This window comes from Nannospalax galili, unplaced genomic scaffold (genome assembly GCF_000622305.1).
Source record: "Nannospalax galili isolate Female #2095 unplaced genomic scaffold, S.galili_v1.0 scaffold930, whole genome shotgun sequence".
Lineage (NCBI taxonomy): Eukaryota > Metazoa > Chordata > Mammalia > Rodentia > Spalacidae > Nannospalax > Nannospalax galili.
In genome coordinates, this window is record NW_008329328.1 from 1,989,062 (window position 1) to 2,007,634 (window position 18,573).

The following is an 18,573-nucleotide window of genomic DNA, read 5'->3' on the forward strand; positions in this document are numbered from 1 at the left end:
AGCTATAGCTGGCCTTTGTTTCTTCAGGTATCTTTCAAATGGGTTTCACATCTGTAAAACACTCAGAGGTTAACATCATATATTAAATCAGTCATGGACAAGTTCTAGCACAGCATGGAAAGGTTCTATCCATTTGTATTAATTTCTTTCTCCATAGATCTTTATTAGGTACCATAGCATGGGTAAGAAGCATTAATTTGATTAGTTCTTTACTATCTTTAGTTATCCCTTTGGAATCATTCTGCATTTTGGGGATTTTACGTGGAGTCTCTTTGTATTTTCTTATCCTTGATACCTTTGCAGGTCTACTTTAAGTTGCCTGGCCCTTCACTGGGCTAAGGAGGCAGAGGGTCTCTCTTGTCCCTGCTACACCTGTTGGTTCCCTGAGTCAGGCAGACCCTGGGTCTGCCTTCTGGCTCTTACCATATCTGTCATCTCTCCATTTACCATACCTGGCTGCTGGGGGAGGCCCTGGTGGGAAAAACTGCCTCCACCCCTAACATAGCTTTTCTCAGGAGAAAAATGTACCTTATTTAATATTTGGGGGTCTTTAACCACCGCTGGGACAGTTTTTATCCTCTGAATGCCTTTTGTGAACTATTCATCAGGTTTTAAAGCCTTCTAGAAACTCATAGGTACTGAATTTGGTTTTCTATCAATTTTTTCTTTGTGAATTTGGGCTCGACAAATCTTGCCACATTTGTCCTCAAGTAACCCAAACAGATCATTTCTTCTATGTGGTCTTTTTTATATCTCTCTTTTAGGTTGCTCCAGTATTCTACAGACACATTTTACACGCTGGTTTGAGTCACCTAGATCTGCCAAAGCCTCCCTCACTTTACAAAGATTCTGTCTCATTAAAGGACTTTATAAAACCATTAAAGCTCTATACCAGTCTCAAAGTCCCAGTTTAATTAAGCTTTCCTTTATGTCTCTGGTGAATACAGCCCTATCTGGCCCAGCAAACTGGGCATCACATATTGCTTTTCTCATAGCTAGTTTTCTCAGTAACGCCTGTCCCTCCTTTATAGTCCTCCAGCCCTGCAAATCATGGGAGTCTCCATTGGGAGTCTCCATTGCTGATGACCATGTATCTTTAATACCTTGTATAAGCCATTCCATTAGGGACTGCTCCCTTTTGTATTGGCCTAGGTCGAACAGCCTATGTCTCAAGGATGGATGGGTAGTTATATAATTCAGCTGTGAAGCTTCTAAAGGACTTAAACTGACATTATTTGCTCCCACGTCCCATACATTCACTAGCCACGTGGTGAGGGGCTCTTTGATCACTTGTTTGAATGTTCTTCCTAGTTCTTCCCTCCAGTGTAGAGTATTTTTTTCTAGCCACAGTTCTGTTAACTATTTTTCCTTTTTGCACCAAAGGTTGTTGAATCTGCAGGGTAGCTTTAGCTACTATTATTTTTAGGTTGTTTCTTTTCTCATTACTATCTGTCTTTTACCTTGGGACCTTTGACTCCTGGTCCCCTAATCTCACACAAGTTAAAATCCCCCATTTTTCCTCTCTTTTAAGCTCTGAGGCTGAGACTGAATTTGTCAGTAACTCCTTAGCCTTTGCAGCCTGGACCGGGGCTGCCTTTGCCTTTTATTATGCAAAGTGGCCACACCCCCTCTGTGGGTTCCCCTCTTGCATCCAAGGCTTGTATAATTCTTTTCTAGGCTCTCTATGACCTTTAAAGAATCATCACATATAAGCAACTGAGCTATTTTCTCACATTTACAGGATGGCCGTGGCCCAGGGATTTTCCCCTTTGAGTCCATCTGCATCTATGTGGCCCTAGTCATTCTAATTCTGTGAATATCACTAACCCCCTTGTTTTTCCTGAACTTGTGTGGTTTGTTGTTTCCAGCGTCATCCTGTCAGACTGCACCAATTGTTTCACCAAATTTTTCCCTTTTCCCTCCCTGGGGGACCCACATGTGCCCTCTGACAACTCTATGGTCTCCTGGTCCTGATGCAGATTGACCAACAGACATAAGACATTCTATTTGGATTTTGCATAGTTTACATGATATTTTTTTTGGGGGGGTGACTTACAAAAACACAGATTCTTATAGGCTTTTCCTTTTCCATATCTTAAATGAGAGGAATGAACTATTATATACTTAGAATTTTCTCTCTTTTTTTGGTCTTTTTGAGACAGGGTCTCCTGTAGCTCCAGCTGGCCTGGATTCACTATGGAGACCAGGCTGGCCTTGAACTCACAGAAATCTGCCTGCCTCTGCCTCCCGAGTATTCTTAGAATTTTCAATTTTAATCTTTTCCCAGCCTTTTCCCACTTTTGGCATCATCAACTGCCAATAGCACCTCAGCTAGGGGTAGGACTTCATGCCTGCCTCCTCCCTCCATGCTAAGATTTTTGTACGGCTTGAATTTGCACAGATCTTCTGCGTGCTATCACAACTGCTTTGAGTTCATAGGCGTATCTGCCCTGTTGTGTCTGAAACACTGTTGTCACCCACTGCCCCTGGCCCTTAAAATCTTTCCACCTCCTCTCTGGAGATGACCTCTTAGCCCTGGGGGAGGGGTGTGATGTAGATGTCCAGTGAAGGACTGAGCATTTTGGAGTCTCTTATTTTCTGCATGTTGATCAATGTGAATCTCTGTATTAATCACCATCTCCTACAATAAAAAGCTTCTCTGGTAAGAATTGGAAGATGTACTGATTTATGGGTAAAACTATAAGTCATTAGGAGTTGGTTTAATACTATGTCCATTTAGAATAATAGTAGGATCTCCTAGGGTCTATGACTTGTCTAGCCACAGATTGTTGGCCCAAATAATGGTATCAGGTATGGGTTCCATCTTGTGAAGTAGGCCTTAAATCCAATCAGAAAATGTTTGGCTATTCCCATAACATTTGTGCCACTATTATCTTGCCAGACCAGTGATTAATGTATCTTACGAGGTTCAGGATGCAGTGCTGTCAGCAATATCATCTTATCAAGGTCTGGAGAGAAATCAAGACCAGTGGCAATATCCAGTAATGTTTGGGGGTCTGTGGGACCCTACTGGGCAACAGCTCCAAAAGAAGTAACCCTTTCCTGGCCCTGGGCTTTTTATTTGTTAACCTGTGGTAGTCTAGTAGGGGCACTGTCTGTCTGTTTCCACTTTCCTACTCTGCCCTCCCTTTATATTTATATTTAAACTCTTTTTTATATTGTGTATGTATACATTTTAGGAAGCTTCTACAGTAACAGTTTTCCATATGAATTTTTCAAAATCTCTCCCCATACTCCTCCTCTACCTTGCCCTCCCATCTCTATCCCATTAACCCTTCCTATTCCATTTTTCTCTTTACTCTTCCTATTCCATTTTTTCTCTTTACTCCTTTATACCACTGCATTCTATCTCCCTGCCCTTGAAAGCAGGGTGATACTAGTTACTAGTTTCTTGACCTTTATGGATTTTTCCAAATGAAACACACCTATCTAAAGAGTCAAAGCTAGCATGCAAGAGAGAATGTGCTATGTTTGTCTTTCTAGGTCTGGGTTACCTCTCAGGGTGATTGTTTCCAGTTCCATTTATCTACCTGTGAATTTCATTTTTCTTAACTGCTTAATAATATTCCATTGTGTAAATGCACCACAGTTTCATTATCCATTCATCAGCGGATAGACATCTAGGTTGTTTCCATTTCCTGAGTGTTGTGAATAGAGCAGCAATGAAATGTATGAACAGGCATCTCTTTAGTGGGATATAGAGTCCTTTGAGTGTATGCTCAAGAATGGTATGACTGGATCTTAAGGAAGATCTATTTCTAGATTTTTAAAGAAGCTCTGTACTGATTTCTGTAGTGACTGTGCCAGTTTGCACTCCCACCAGCAGTGAATAAGTGTTCCTCTTTCCCCACATCCGCACCAGTGTTTGTTATTTTTTAAACCTTAGCAATTCATATTTTACAGTGGCTTTATCAGGACGTAACCCACTATAAGTCAAGGAGTAACTTCAAGTCACCTATCATGGTCTTCTACCTCTAGATCCTCCAGGCTGTGTTTCTCAACAATACTATTTACCAACAATGCTATTGAACTTCAGCCCATACATCAACTTCAGGTAATTTAAGATAGATAAAACATTTTTTTCTGGCTTTCTATTTATATTCTATTTATTTCCATTGATCAGATAATGCCCCTTTTCCTTTGTATCCAGAATATAATATTTATAAAAATGTGGTCTGCCAGCTGGAGAGATGGATCGGTTACTCACTTTACTGAAGCGCATGCTGTACAAGCACGAGAACCCTGAGTTTGGAGCTTTAGATTCAATATAAAAAGCCAGCTATGGTAGCACACACTGGTAATACCAGTGCAGGGGAACGGAGGGGTATAGACAGGTGAATCTGGGGCTCACTGGCAAGCCAATCTAGGCTGAGCTCCAGGCCTAGTGAGAGACCCTGTCTCAAGGAAAGATGATAGAAAGTGATAGAGGAAGCTAGCCAAAATTGACCTCTGGCATCCTCACGTGCATGCACAAGTGAGTTAACACATGCACATCCCCCATGCATGCACACACATACACAAAGGTATCTGAGATCCTCCAGAATGAAACTCTGGGATTATGTTTTCAAGTTCCCCACCTTCCTGACTCAATCCCAAATTTAAGTCCTCTGCCACCCAGTCTTTTCTGAAGACTCTTCTTACTGCCTCCCAAGCACAGATGGAACTGATCCAGCTGAAAGCGAAGCCTACTGACCCTAGTGCTTTGTCACTTCAAACACCTAGTGTCCTATGCATATTCGAAATGCCACCACCCTCATTCCTGACCTTGAGGCTCTAAGCTCTTTGAAAGAAAGGACTGTGTTTATAAGTACTTATATTTTTATACTTATAAACTTGTATTTATATGCTTTATAAGTATTTATTTATTGGCAGTGGAAGACATCGCTGTAGAGAGCTGCACAAAGAAGCTGTAGGTAGTCTGAGGGCTTCAAGAAGAGGAAAAATGCTGCTCTAACCAACTTCATTCAATGTGGCTTTAGGGCCTGAGTGGGTTAAGCTTGATCCTGAACACTTTAGACAGAGAGAGGAGAAATCAGCCTGACCTTTATGTTTCTTAAGGCTTCTCGTGCCCATGCACAGCTTTCACAAGAACAGAGTCTACACTTATTTTCCTTCCTTCCTCCCTCCCTCATTCCCTCCCCAGGCTGGCCTCAATCTCACAGAAACTGCCCGCCTTTACCTTCTGTGCTGGTGTTAAAGGTGTATTGTTGTTTCTTAGTTTTGAACTAATCTTAGACACAGAAAATTTGTAAAATATAGTAAAGTCCTAGAAACTCTGCACCTAGTGTCTCAGCTACCTATGACCTACCAGTAGATCACAGAGAAGTAGAGAATCAGCATTGGCATAATATTATGAATTAAACTGCAGACTGTAGTTGCTTTCATTGACTTTCCACTGGTGTCCCAGTCTGTTTGAGGATCCTATGTAGGATCCTACACTGAATTTAATTGCCTATCTCCTTCAGCACCTTTGATCTGACAGCATCTCTCTCTGCTCTTTTGTGATCTTACACTTTTGAAGAGCCTGGCTGATTGTTTGTAGAATACTGTATTCTCCTTCGGGTTCTCTATGCTGTTTTCTCATGATGAGGCTTGAAGAGAACCCTGTAGATGAGATGTTATGCCCTTCTAATTGCATCACATCCAGACTTCAGAAAGTCATGTCTTGTGAGCAAGGAGGTTGAACTTACTACTTAGGCAAGTAGGTTGGTACGTTTGCTGTTGTTTTTGTTTGTTTGTTTGTTTGTTTGTTTTATGAGTCAGGGTCTCACTGTACAGCTTTGACTGGTCTGGAGCCCACTGTGTAGGCCAGGCCAGCCTCAAACTCACTGAGATGGCTGCCTGCCTCTGCCTCCCCAGTGCTAGGATTAAAGGTGTGCACCACCACACCCAGCTGAAGAGAGGTTTTTTTGATGTGTTGTTGCTGGATTTCTTTCTGTGAAGTCATCTTTCCCTTACAAGTTAGTGTACTCTGAGGCTATACAAATGTCCTATTTCTCCCATTTTACTTTTTGCTTTATCAGTGAACCTTGCGTTCAGTAAATCTTACTTTGCTATTTACCTAATAGTGAGCACAACAGCATTGGGGCAGACCTAGATGTAGATTGACGCTTTCTGATACTTTGGTATATTTCCACCACCAATTCCAGCTGAAGTGGACAGAGCACAGCATATTTAGCTTGAGTGCTTCGAGTTCAGCAGATTTTATTTATTATTTTTATTTTATGTGTGTGAGTGTTATGCTTGCACATAGGTAAGTGCACCCATGTTGTGTAATTCCTGAGGAGGACAGAAGAGGCTGTCAGATCCCCTGGAACTAAAGTTGCGGATAGTTGTTAGCTGCCATGTGGGATTTGAACCTGGGTCTTCTGCCAGTGTTCTTAACCACTGAGCCATCTCTCCAGCCCCCAAGTTCAGCGGTTTTTATACACCATAGTTAGTTTTCCCAGAGTGGTTAGTCAGCAGAAAAGCACCAAATTGGTGCTAATGCATTTCATTGTTTTCCAAGCATGTTATCTCTAGTTTTACAGAGACTCTAATTCAAATTTGTAAAGAGATTACTTAGACTAGGAATTGACGGCTTTTTTTTCTGTAAATCTCCGGAGTGTTAACATTCTGCATCATGCAGTGTCAGAAATACTCAATTCTGATGTCGTGGCTAGAGGTAATCTGCAAGTATATGGTATGACTCTGCCCCAGTAAAACTTTATTTGTATGAACAGCAGGCTAGTGGTTACAGTTTGCTGACTGTTGTTTTATTTTATTTTAAGTATTTCATTTATTTTTATTTTCTGGGTATGAGTGTATTGCCTGCAATGTATGTAAGTGCACCTGTGTCGTGCAATGCCTGAGGTGGTCAGAAGAGGGTGTCGGATCCCTTGGGACTGGAGTTATAGATGGTTATTAGCCACTATGTGGGTGCTGGAATTTGAACCAGGTCTTCTTTAAGAGCAGCCAGTGCTCTTAACTACTGAGCCATCTCTCTAGCCCCATGTTGTTTTAGATTATAAAAATACACAAATTCAAAGTGTACATTAGCATTTGTCCTAATCATTCCTGCTTTTCCACAGGCAGAAGACTGATCTCTGAAAATATGTATTTGGGAGATAGCCACGTTCTGTTGAATATCTTGTGCTGGTGCTGCCATCGAAAAGTCTGGTTACAGTCTGGGGAGGCCTGCTACCAATGCAGGACTGAACCACCTCAGCCCTGAGATGAATGTCCCGATAGAGCGGGCACACCATGAATAGATACACACAGATCAAGCAGCTTGGAGATGGAACCTATGGTTCCGTCCTGCTGGGAAGAAGCATCGAGTCTGGGGAACTGATTGCCATTAAAAAGTAAGTTTATACTTCATGCACATGAACTGCCTGTGAGCTCTACCTGTCAAGATGATTTCAACTCTGTCCTGTCCATTGCCTGAATCATTCCTAAGGGAAATAGACAGGAGGCATAGAGACAACGTTAGGCAATGATTCTAAAGTTATGAAGAAGCTTCTGATAAGGTAGTGGTGAGTAGGTTAATAAACATCATTTTCTAGGATACGAATCATGTGATTGTCTGGTGACTGCTGTCTTGTGTCCTCTTGTACCTAGTTCTGCCAGCCAGAGCTCAGACCTTTTGCATTGGTGACCTGTTGCTATCTAACAATTTACTCCAGACTTAGTGGATTAAAACATCATGTTTGTTTTACATCTCAGTTTCTGTGGGGTAGCACAGCTGGTTCAGGGTCTCTTCTGAGGCTGCAGTCAAGGTAATAGTCAAAACTGTGGTCTTACTGACAGCTGGACTGGGAAAGGATCCACTTCCAAGCTCACTCACATGATTGTAGGCAGCATGCAGAACCCCATGCATTGTTGAGCTGAGAGTCCCAGTCCTCTGCTGGCTGTTGGCCAGAGGCTAGCTCTCTGGTCCTTGCCTTGTGGGCCTCTCCAAAGAGCAGCTCAGAACATGGTAACTTAGTTCATTGAGATGTGGGTGTTAAGAGAAGCTGAAGAGATGGATGAGAAGTTAGGAGTACTTCTTGCAGAAGACCTGGGTTCAGTTCCTAGCACCCACATAGTGGCTTACAACCAACTGCCTCTAACTCCAGGTCTGACACCTTCCTCCGGCCTCTGTGAGCATCAGCACACACAGTCTACACATACTCACTCAAGCATGTACACACACACACACGCACACAGAGTGAATAAATAAATCTTTTTTTTAAAATAAGGCAGTAAGAATCTTCTTAGATGGAAATCATATCTTTTGCATTATAAGCCAATCACAGAAGTGATCTACTCTCAGGTAGCTGTGCACTTACTGTTTAGAAGCAAGTTATTGAAAGACATAGGACTGTCCAAAGTGATGAAGACCAAAAGACAGGGGTCTTTGGGGCCCATGTTGGAGCCTGCCTGCTGGACCCTCTGCCCATCTGCTTTATTGTCTCTGTCTGGTTGTCCTATAGACACATAAAAACCGTCCCCCAAACTGAGCCAGGATTCAGTTTGCTGTTCCATTTTTACTCCATGCTGGCTTCTCCTTCAATTTCTTTCTTTTTGTTTTGTTTCTGTTTTGATATGTAGTCCAGGCTGACTCCTCTGCCTCAGCCTCCCATGTGTTGGGATTTCAGGCATGCCATGCAGCACCACACCTGGCTCAGTTTTCCTTAATCTTGATAAATGATACTACACTCACTACTTCAAAACCTGAAAGTTCTCTTGACTTTCTTCCCCCAATGCCTCACTTTTTTGGTCTGGTGCTGTCAGTTCTACTGAAGCTACTTCTCTCCATTCCCACTAAAACCTCCCATCCAGCCTATTTCCATTTAGCATCTGCCCACTGGGTCCTCTGTAGGGCTGCTGGCTTCTAGTCATTTTCCTGTTTACACCAGATTAGAAAGAGTATTTTAAGCACGAGAATTTAGTTGACTAAAAACACCAGTGTCAGACATTCTTTGTGTCATTCTGCCCCATCTGACTTGTCTCATCAGTCCCCACAACAGGACTGAGGCGTAGTCATCTGTCTTGGTATCAGCTCAGTCATGTACCTTTACTGGATTTCCCACTTTTTCCTACTAGTTTTGCTACTGTTTTTCCTGGCTTCCTGGAATCACCTTCTAAATCAACCACCTGCACCCATGTGTGGGAGAGTCCAAAGTAAGATAGCTTTCAGAGTTATCCTGTTAGGATCAGGCATCAAATCCAACTGGGACCTACAATTGCTGCATCTTTGGCCCCTGCCTGTGTTCTCCAGCTTTGTTTCCTACCACTGCCCTCTTGCCTCTTTGCTCCAACCTCTTGTCTTTCTGCTTCTTGAACTTACCACATACCTTTCTGCCTGGTTCCTCTGTGCGTTAGTCTCTACTTCATGCCTCCTCCTGGTTACAGTCTGTTCATTCTTCAGATCCGGGTTGAAATATCCCTTCAATAAAGGAGCATTCTCTGATTCCCCAAACTATATTAGGTGCCTTGGAGGCTGGGTCTCATGTTGCTTGATATCTTTCCTTCATGAAATTTAGTGCAGGAAATCACTGACCACCTTCCTGCTACAGTGTCAGTTCCATCAGGGATGTTTTTCTTGCCATGTATCTCCAGTGCCTGAGAAAGCACCTGCCACACGGAAGGACTGAGGAGAGTCTGGGACGTGAGTGAATGAATGAATGAATGAATGAATGGATTGCTCAACCAAGAGGCACTGTGGCAAGGATAGTGTCAAAGTGAGCTGGAGAACTGCAAGCTGGTCTATTAGTAAGCAGCAGTGAGGCCTTGGGAGAGTCCTGTTCCTCCTCTGCAGCTTAGTTTCCTGACCTGTACCATCTGTTTCAGGAGGCAGTAGATTCATAGAAGTAAATATGATTGTGTTCCCATATAACTTCATTACTGGACACTGAATTTGGATTTCATGTTATTTTCATATATCATGAAATATTACTCATTTTTAAAATTTTTTTTCCTGTTATTTATAAACAGAAATGCTGTTCTCAGCTCATGGATCGTATAAAAACGTGGTGAATGGCTTTGATGCATGGACCAAGATCTGCTGATCCCCTGCTCTGAAGACTCTAGAAGAGTCCTATCTAATATAGTAGTGACTTACCAAATGTGGCATCTATATTTAAATTATATTAAAAATTAGTTCATCAAGCTGGGGGTAGTGGTGCATGCCTTTAATCCCAGCACTCAGGAGGCAGAGGCAGGTAGATCTCTGTGAGTTCGAGGCCAACCTGGTCTACATAGCAAGTTCCAGGCCAGCTGGGGCTGTGGGGAAGGAGACCCTGTCTCAAAAAGACTGCGCACACACACACACACAGAGTCTCTCTCACACACTCACACAAATCAGTTCCTCTGGCCCACTAGCTGAGTTTTAAGTGCTCAGTAGCTACATATCTTTAAACAATATTTTAAAATTATTATTATTAATTATTATTATTATTATTATTATTATTTTGGTCTTTTTGAGACAGGGTCTCCCTGTAGCCCCAGCTGTCCTGGATTCACTATGGAGACCAGGCTAGCCTTGAATTCACAGAGATCCCCCTGCCCCTGCCTCCCAAGTGCTGGGAATAAAGGTGTGCGCCACAATGCCCGGCTTTAAAATTATTTTTGACGTCATACATGCATTATACATATTAGTCATATCTACCCCCAAATTCTCCTTCTACTCCCCAGGACCCTCCTAACATATGCCGCTCCCAACTTCATCAACATTTCCTCCTTTTTCTCCTTCGTCCTCTTCTTTTTTAAATAACCTCTAAGTCTAATTAGTTCTGTCTGCATGAGCCTGTAGTAGCCACATTTCTTGTGGCTGTCATACTGGCCAACACCAAAGGTATCCACCAACACCAAACGTTCTACTGGCCAGCTTTGGTTTAGGCAGAATAAACCCTATGGAGTTCCCTCAGGGCAAGTTAGCTCATTAGTGGAGTTAGTAGTCCTGGCTCCTGGCACTATGGCACTATACCAAGTTCCCATTGCTGCTGGGAAATTTAGTGACTTAGACTTGACTGAATTGCCAGGTTTTAAAATAAATGCTTTTTGGATAGTATATTTATATAGTGTAGTCTTTTATTTAAAAACTGAAACCATCTTCAAATAACATTGATTAGATTCAGAATGAAAATATTTATTTTTAAAGATTTATTTTTATTTATGTACATGTGGTATGCATACTACATGTATGCGGTTGCCCATGGAGACCAGAAGAGGGTCTTGGATCCCTAGGAGCTGGAGTTAACAGGGAGTTGTGAGTTGCCCAGCCTGGGTGGAAACCTCTGGGTCTCTGCAAGAATTGGAATTGTTCTAAACTGCTGAACTATCTCTTCAGCCCCAAAGAAAACATTTTTAAGAATTTATATTTAGCCTGTTATTAGGAATAAGCATGCTGTTTCTTTTTCTTCTCTTTTAGAATGAAAAGAAAGTTTTATTCCTGGGAAGAATGCATGAACCTTCAGGAGGTTAAGGTATTTATTACTTTATCAGAAATAATTCCTATGTGGCTGATTAGAATAATTGTATATATAACGAGATTAATAGTTGATGTCATTTCATCTATATTTTTTCACTAATGCTGTGAAAGTAGGAAATGATGTCATATGTCCAGTAGTTGAAAGTGGAAGGTCACTATGTTTTTATTAATGACTATTCTATTGCAAGAAAACTTGGTCATTAATGAATTTCTTTAATCAGTATATTGCAACATAATGTTGAGTCACTGCATTATTATTACTTCTATAGGTGTCTTTTCTAATTGTCAATGCAAAGGACGATCTGGGTTTTTTGTTTCTCTGTGTTTCCAGGCATGGTTTCTCTGTACAGCCCAGATTGGTCTTGAACTCACAGTCCTTTCCAGCTCCTTAGCTTCCCAATTGCTTGGCTTTATGGACACCACCATGCCTGGCAGAAAGAATCACCTTTTTCTTTCCTGTTCCAGTGCTGGTAATCAAATCAGGACCGCATACCTATTCAGTGCCCTACCACAGAGCTACATCCCCAGCCCCATCTCTTTATTTCTGTCACTATGCCCTCTGTCTTTTGTTCTTCTGTTCTGGTCTCTCTTGAGAGACCTCTTGTCTTTCTGCTTCTTGAACTTACCACATACCTTTCTGCCCAGTTCCACTGTGTGTTAGTTTCTACTTCATGCCTCCTCCTGGTTACAGTCTATTCATTCTTCAGATCCGGGTTGAAATATCCCTTCAATAAAGGAGCATTCTCTGATTCCCCAAACTATATTAGGTGCCTTGGAGGCTGGGTCTCATGTTGCTTGATATCTTTCCTTCATGAAACTTGGTGCAGGAAATCACTGGCCAAAGATGGTCTCCATCATTGGTTTGGATGATAATTATCTTCTTTTACCTATCCTGGTAGATTGACCACTTTGGTTTTCCATGTGTAATTCTTGGTGCACTGGAGTGGCTGGTACTCCGTCCATTTAGTCCTTTCACTCAGTACTGTTTGAGACATCCAATAGCATATGAAACCTTTTAGCTCTTTCTGTCTCCTCCAAGGGATTCTTGTAAATGCAGTGGGGCTTCAAGTCTAGAGCAAGAGCCTGCAGACTTTTTCATAAAGGGCCAGGCAGTAATCTTTAAGATTTCATGGACCTAAAGATTATACTGAAAATATTATTTATGTCTATATACATATATATAGACATAAATAATATTTTATATTACTATATATAACAAGTGAAAAAATTTCATAATATTTACCTTATAAAATATAAAAATGATAACTAAATATAATTATTTTGAATTACGAGTCTCTCAGTGAGAAGAATGCCACTCTATTAGGGGAAAGGTCTTAACATTAAACATAATTAGGATTCAAAGTTAGTGTCCCTCTAAGAACTAGAGGATCCAGTTCGGTTCCTGGCACCCACATCAAACAGTTCACAATCACCTGTAAATCCAGCTCCAGAAGATCTGACACCTTCTGATCTCAACAGGCACCCACATACACATACTGCACATAAATATAGTCAGGCCAGCACACATACACATAAATTATTTAAAGTAGTCCCTGTCATCAAAGTGGTTGTGAATACTCATCTGTAGAAATCTATTCTTAGCTCATGAACCATCTAAAGGCATGTGGTGAACTGGATTTCACCCATGGCTCATACAGCATCCCAACCCCTTACTCAGAGAATGAATACTCTGGGAGATCCAAAACATAACATAAAAACCAAAACATTATCCAAGGGGCATTCTTGTGGTGACACGAAGCTTTGAGAGGTATCCTTGGTTTGGATGATAAACCTTTACTTTTTTGCACAACTAACTATACGTTGGCTGTACTGGAAGATCACACATATATTAGACAAACTGGAGGCACATAGCACCTTGGGAAGTGAGTGGCTAGCTCGGCAGTATAGTTAGAGTACCTCTCTGCTAGCCAACGACCACCAGCATTTTCTTCTCCTTCCTTGCCACATTGGCTTCCAGCCAGGACCCTCCCAAGCCACCTGTCTTTGTTGATGCTCACACAAACTCATGAAGAGTGGGCTATAGCCAGCCCCTGAACATTGAGGGAAGGAGAAAAATGGGCGTGTGAGGAAAGCCTCGTCAATCCTTCCTCTTTGCTGAGTAAGGTACTTCTCTGCCTGCTGACGCGGATGACAATGGCAAATGATGGCACCATAAAAGCCTCTGTCACCATCATTTCTGTGTCTTGCTTAATCCCAGTGGTGGAAGGAAATGAGGGAAGTCTTGCACTTCGACACCCATTCTACAACTGTGCCTTCTTCACATCTTTTCTTTGGCATTTCCGTCTGTCTATTGGTCTCTGTGTCTCCTTCTAGAGAGCCTGAGGCCCGGAGGGAAGTTCTGCACCTGATGGCCTGCCACGGGGAGGGCCATCCTTGCTCCTGTGGTATCCCAGGGGAAATGGGACTCCATGGCATTTTTTTTTTTGAAGCATGGTCTTTACAATGGTGCTGTGGCTTTCCAGGCTCCATTCTTCTTGTTAGTCTGTATGTTTGTTTGGTTGGTTGGTTTGGTTTTTCGGTTTGAGACAGAGCCTCCCTGTAGCCCCAGCTGTCCTGGAACTCACTATGTAGACCAGGCTGGCCTTGAACTCACAGAGATCCGCCTGCCTCTGCCTCTTGAGTGCTGGGACTAAAGGCATACACCACTACACCCGGCTTTTTCTCACATGCCATTTACTTTTCAACATGAACAAATCAGGCATCTTTCTCCAAACTCTACCAAAGCTATAAAATTTACTATAATTCAACAGGGATTTGCTCCATCTACTTCTTCAGCTGGAGTCTCAGATAAACCACATTTTCAAAGCCAAACCTGGGTAATTCTCACCCTTTGCTCAGAGTCCGCTCTCCATTCCCACTCCTTACTAAGGATGGGATTCCTTTTCCATGTGCTTGTTTACTTGAAACTTCCTCCAGCTCACATCTCAGATGTTCTCTCTCACCACTCAGTGTTAGCTGACCACTCCTTCTCAAAACATGTCCGATGCTTTGTAATAGTTATCTTTCTCAGTGCCGTGTCAGACTACTTGAAAAAGCAGTTTTATGAAGGATGAATTTATACAGCCCACTATGGTGGCATGAGGGCAAGAGTGTGAGGCAGCTGGTCACACTGCGTCTGCAGCCAGAAAGCAGGGAAAAATGAATGCCTAGGCTCGGCTTACCCTCCTCTCTCCTCTGTTTATTCACATGGAGTCTCGTATGGTCCAAGCTGGCCTCAAATTCATTGTTTAGCCAAGCTGGATACTCCTGCCTCCACTACCCAAGCTCATATATACCACCAAGCTCAGCTTCCTTTTTCCTTTTGTATTCTGTCTGGCACTCTAGTCCATGGCCTAATACCCCCACATTCAGAATGGATCTTCCTTCTACCTCAAACACATGACCGAAGGTGTATTTCCCAAGTGATTCTAAGTGCAATCAAGTTGACAATGAGGATTAACCCTCACTGACTTCTTGTTTCTATCATTTGTTGTTATATGCACTTAAAAATAATGATTTGATTTTATTATTTAAAAACATTTTGTTGCCAGGCGTGGTGGCACATGCCTTTAATGCCAGCACTTGGGAGGCAGAGGCAGGTGGATCCTTGTGAGTTCAAGGCCAGCCTGGTCTACATAGTGAGTTCCAGGACAGCTGGGGCTACAGGGAGACCCTGTCTCAAAAAGACAAAAAAATTTTTTTAATTTATTTTTAATTGTTTCTGTATGTGTGTGTGTGTGTGTGTGTGTGTGTGTGTGTGTGTGTGTGTGTGTCTACATGAATACAAGTGCCCACAGAAGTCAGAGGCATCGGATCCCCCACGAGCTGGAGTTATAGGTGGTTGTGAGCCACCTGACATGATTGCTAGGGATTCAACCTGGATCCTTTGGAAGAGCAGTACAAGCTCTTAACCACTGAGCAGTCTCTCTAGACCTATTTTATTTTATTTTTATTTTTATGTTGTGTGTATGAGTATATTGCCTACATGTATGATGTAAGTGCATCCATATTGTGCAATGCCCGTGGAGAGCAGGAGAGTTGTTACTGGATTTGGAACTGGGAGTGTAGACAGTTGTTAGCTGCCACGTGAGTGCTGGGAATCAAACCTGGGTCCTCTATAAGAACAGTCAGTGCTTTTGACCACTGAGCCCTCTTTCCAGCCCCCTTATTTTATTTTTGAGACAAGGTCTCACTGTGAGGCCTTGACTGTCCTGAATCTGCCTGCCTCTGCCTCTCAAATACTGGGATTAAAGGGGAGCCCCACCACACCTGTTACATTACATGCCTTTTTTTTCCTTAGTTTTTGAAACTTTGTCACTCTGTAGCACTGGCTACCTGGAACTCACTCTGTAGACCATGCTAGCCTTCAAATCACAGAGCCCTGCCTTTATCTGCCTCCCAAATTCAGGGATTAAAGGCATGGCCACCACACCCAGATGTTACATGCATTTTAACATTCTCATCTTGTACTCTCAGTTAGGCTGTTAGGCTCAGTTAGGCCTCTGGAAAGCAGACACTGTGTCTTAGGCCAAGTGTGTCCTTGGGACATGGTACATTGTAATTTAATAAAATGGGAAAGTGTTGGTGAGTCCCAGAGGGCCCAGAGTTGATACTATCCTATGAAATCTTGGTCCATGGAGTGTATCCCAACAGGGACTGTTGACTAGTTTTGATTTGCTGCTTATGTTTATTAACTCTGACACAAGTGATTTGTCTCTACTTCTTTGGAAACTTTTCCATAGCCGCATAAGATGTTTCCTTCTAGAAATACACCTTTGTAAAGTGAGCCTCATGAAGTTCTTCAAGCAAAATTAATTCTTTACATATTAGACTAACACAATTTTTAAAAAATGTGTATGAGTGTATTGCCCGCATGTATATAATTGTATCCATGTCATGCAGTGCCCAAGGAGGTCAGAAGAAGGTGTCAAATCCCCTGGAACTGGAGTTACAGACAGTTGTTAACTGCCACGTGGATGCTGGGAATCAAACCCAGGTCCTCTGTAAAAGCAGTCAGTGCTTGTAACTGCTGAGCCATCGCTCCAGCCTCACAAAAATTTTAATATATATTTTTATGCATTTCATACAGTACATCTTGATTATATTTAGAACCCTCCACATCCTCCATAGTCCCACTTTCATTAGATTTCATGCTTTCTGTCCTAAATGTTAAGCCCTATCAGGTCAAGTTTGTATCCTGATATGTCTCTCAGTATGAGTTCATCCACTGGAGCCTGGTCAGCCTATCTAGTGTCATTCCCTTAAGACCAGCTCTTCCTTACCCAACATTGGTTAGCTCTTCCTCAGCCCAGGTTGGGGCCTCCTGCCCATTTCCCCATTTCTATGCTGGGTTTTTGTCTGATTGAGTTTGCATGAGTCTTCTGCATGCTGTCATCATTGCTGTAAGTTCAAATGAGCAAGTTCCCAGAAGCCTGGAAAACTCTGTTTCCTTGGGGTTATCTACCAGCCCTGGCTCTTACTATCTTTCTGCTTCCTCTTCTGCAATGGTCCCTGAGCCCTAGGTGGCTGAGGTTTAATATAGGAGTGCTATCCAGAGACACGAACTCTTCAGTCTCTTAACCTCTACACTTTGCCCAGTTGTGCCCTTCTGTATTAATCGCCCTCTGTGGCATGAGGAAGCTTCACTTGTGAGACCTGAAAGATGCAGTAAGTAGTATTCTCTCTACCTCCTGTTCCACAATGTTCCACGAGCCTTAGGTGTAGAGGCTCAATTTGTAGATGTGTCACATACGAATGGGCATTCTCACAGACACTAATTCTCTGCTAGCACAAAGTTTAACTTGCTCATTAACCTTGCTGAGATGTGGGTGCTGCAAGCCACTCTCAGACTTGGGCTCAAAACAGACCACAGGCTTGGTGCTGAACTATTGTCCTCCTTGCCTAGAATTAGCTTCTAGAAAGGCTGTAATACTGACTTCGTTTTTCCTGAATGAATTTTCCCTCAAGCGATTTATCAAGGGATGCTTGTGATGTGCTTTAAGCAAACCAGGCGGGAAGACGGCCGGTTAGCAGCGACCATTGAGCCAGAAATCCAACCCAAGCAAAATCAGCCTGGCTGAGTCATTCTACAAGGTTCTAGTCAAACTGCTAAGGATTTATGCCAGAAAAAAATACCTTTTGTCCTTTGGGAAGAAGTTTCCAGATGTCTTATTTGGCTTTTACCCACTGGTCATGGTTCCTCTCCCTTCTGAGCTACACAGTTCCAGGCCTTTGGGTACCTGAGTGTCCTTCCAGATTTGGATGTTCATTTTGGCACTTTCTTTCTGCAGACACTTTATTGTTTTATAAAAAGGATGTTCGTTTTTGGTTTTTTTTTTTTTGTCTTTTTGAGACAGGGTCACCTTGTAGCCCTATCTGTCCTGGCACTCACTATGTAACCAGGCTGGCCTTGAACTCACAAAGATTCGCCTGCGTCTGCCTCCCAAGTGCTGGGATTAAAGGCGTGCACCACCACCCCCCAGCCCAAAAAGGATGCTCTTTTAATGAAATTCAAAGATTAAAAAGACTATCGTTGTCGGGCATGGAGGCACATGCCTTTAATCCCAGCACTCGGGAGGCAGAGTCAGGCGGATCCTCTGTGAGTTTGAGGCTAGCCTGGTCTTCAGAGTTCCAGGCAGCTGGAACTACAGGAAGACCATGTCTCAAAAAGGCCAAAAAAAAAGAAAAGAAAAGAAAAGAAAAGAAAAGAAAAAAAATACTATCATTCATTATTATTAAACTCATTGCTCTCTGGGAGAAAGGCTTTTTAAACTATCCAGGTTAATTTTACTTGCCATGGTGACCCTTGGAAGCTTACTTGAAGGAGACTGTCAAATTTTGGTCATCCAGCAGGACTCCAATATATGGGTGTCTTTGGATGCTGTACACAAATAGAGTTGCTGTTTGCTAATAGAACAGCATTCACTATTGACGGGATGAGGCATACAGAAAACCATGTGCACATAGCTGTACTCACAAAACTGCATGTGGAAGATGAGTACTGGTAAAATGATGTTCTATCTTCTGAGCAACACTCTTGTACCTAATCCACCTGACTTCTACAACTTTGTTGCTCTTAGGAGCAGGGAAATTTCTCTAGT

The 18,573-nt window shown here is 42.4% G+C and overlaps 1 protein-coding gene across 4 annotated transcripts in view; it reads left to right on the plus strand.

Annotated features, from left to right (window-relative positions):
• Positions 1–18,573, plus strand: part of Ick (intestinal cell kinase) — a 67,511-nt gene that overhangs the window by 19,226 nt on the left and 29,712 nt on the right. For 3 of the 4 annotated variants that reach the window (XM_029565191.1, XM_008836628.3, XM_008836609.3), the window contains exons 1-3: positions 3,925–4,075; positions 7,092–7,364; positions 11,414–11,468. In XM_029565191.1, coding sequence (XP_029421051.1) covers positions 7,264–7,364; positions 11,414–11,468 — 156 coding nt within the window. In that variant the 5' untranslated portion in view covers positions 3,925–4,075; positions 7,092–7,263. Of the gene's footprint in view, positions 1–3,924; positions 4,076–7,091; positions 7,365–11,413; positions 11,469–18,573 lie in introns of those variants that run through there. The other variant, XM_029565187.1, reaches the window with a different exon arrangement.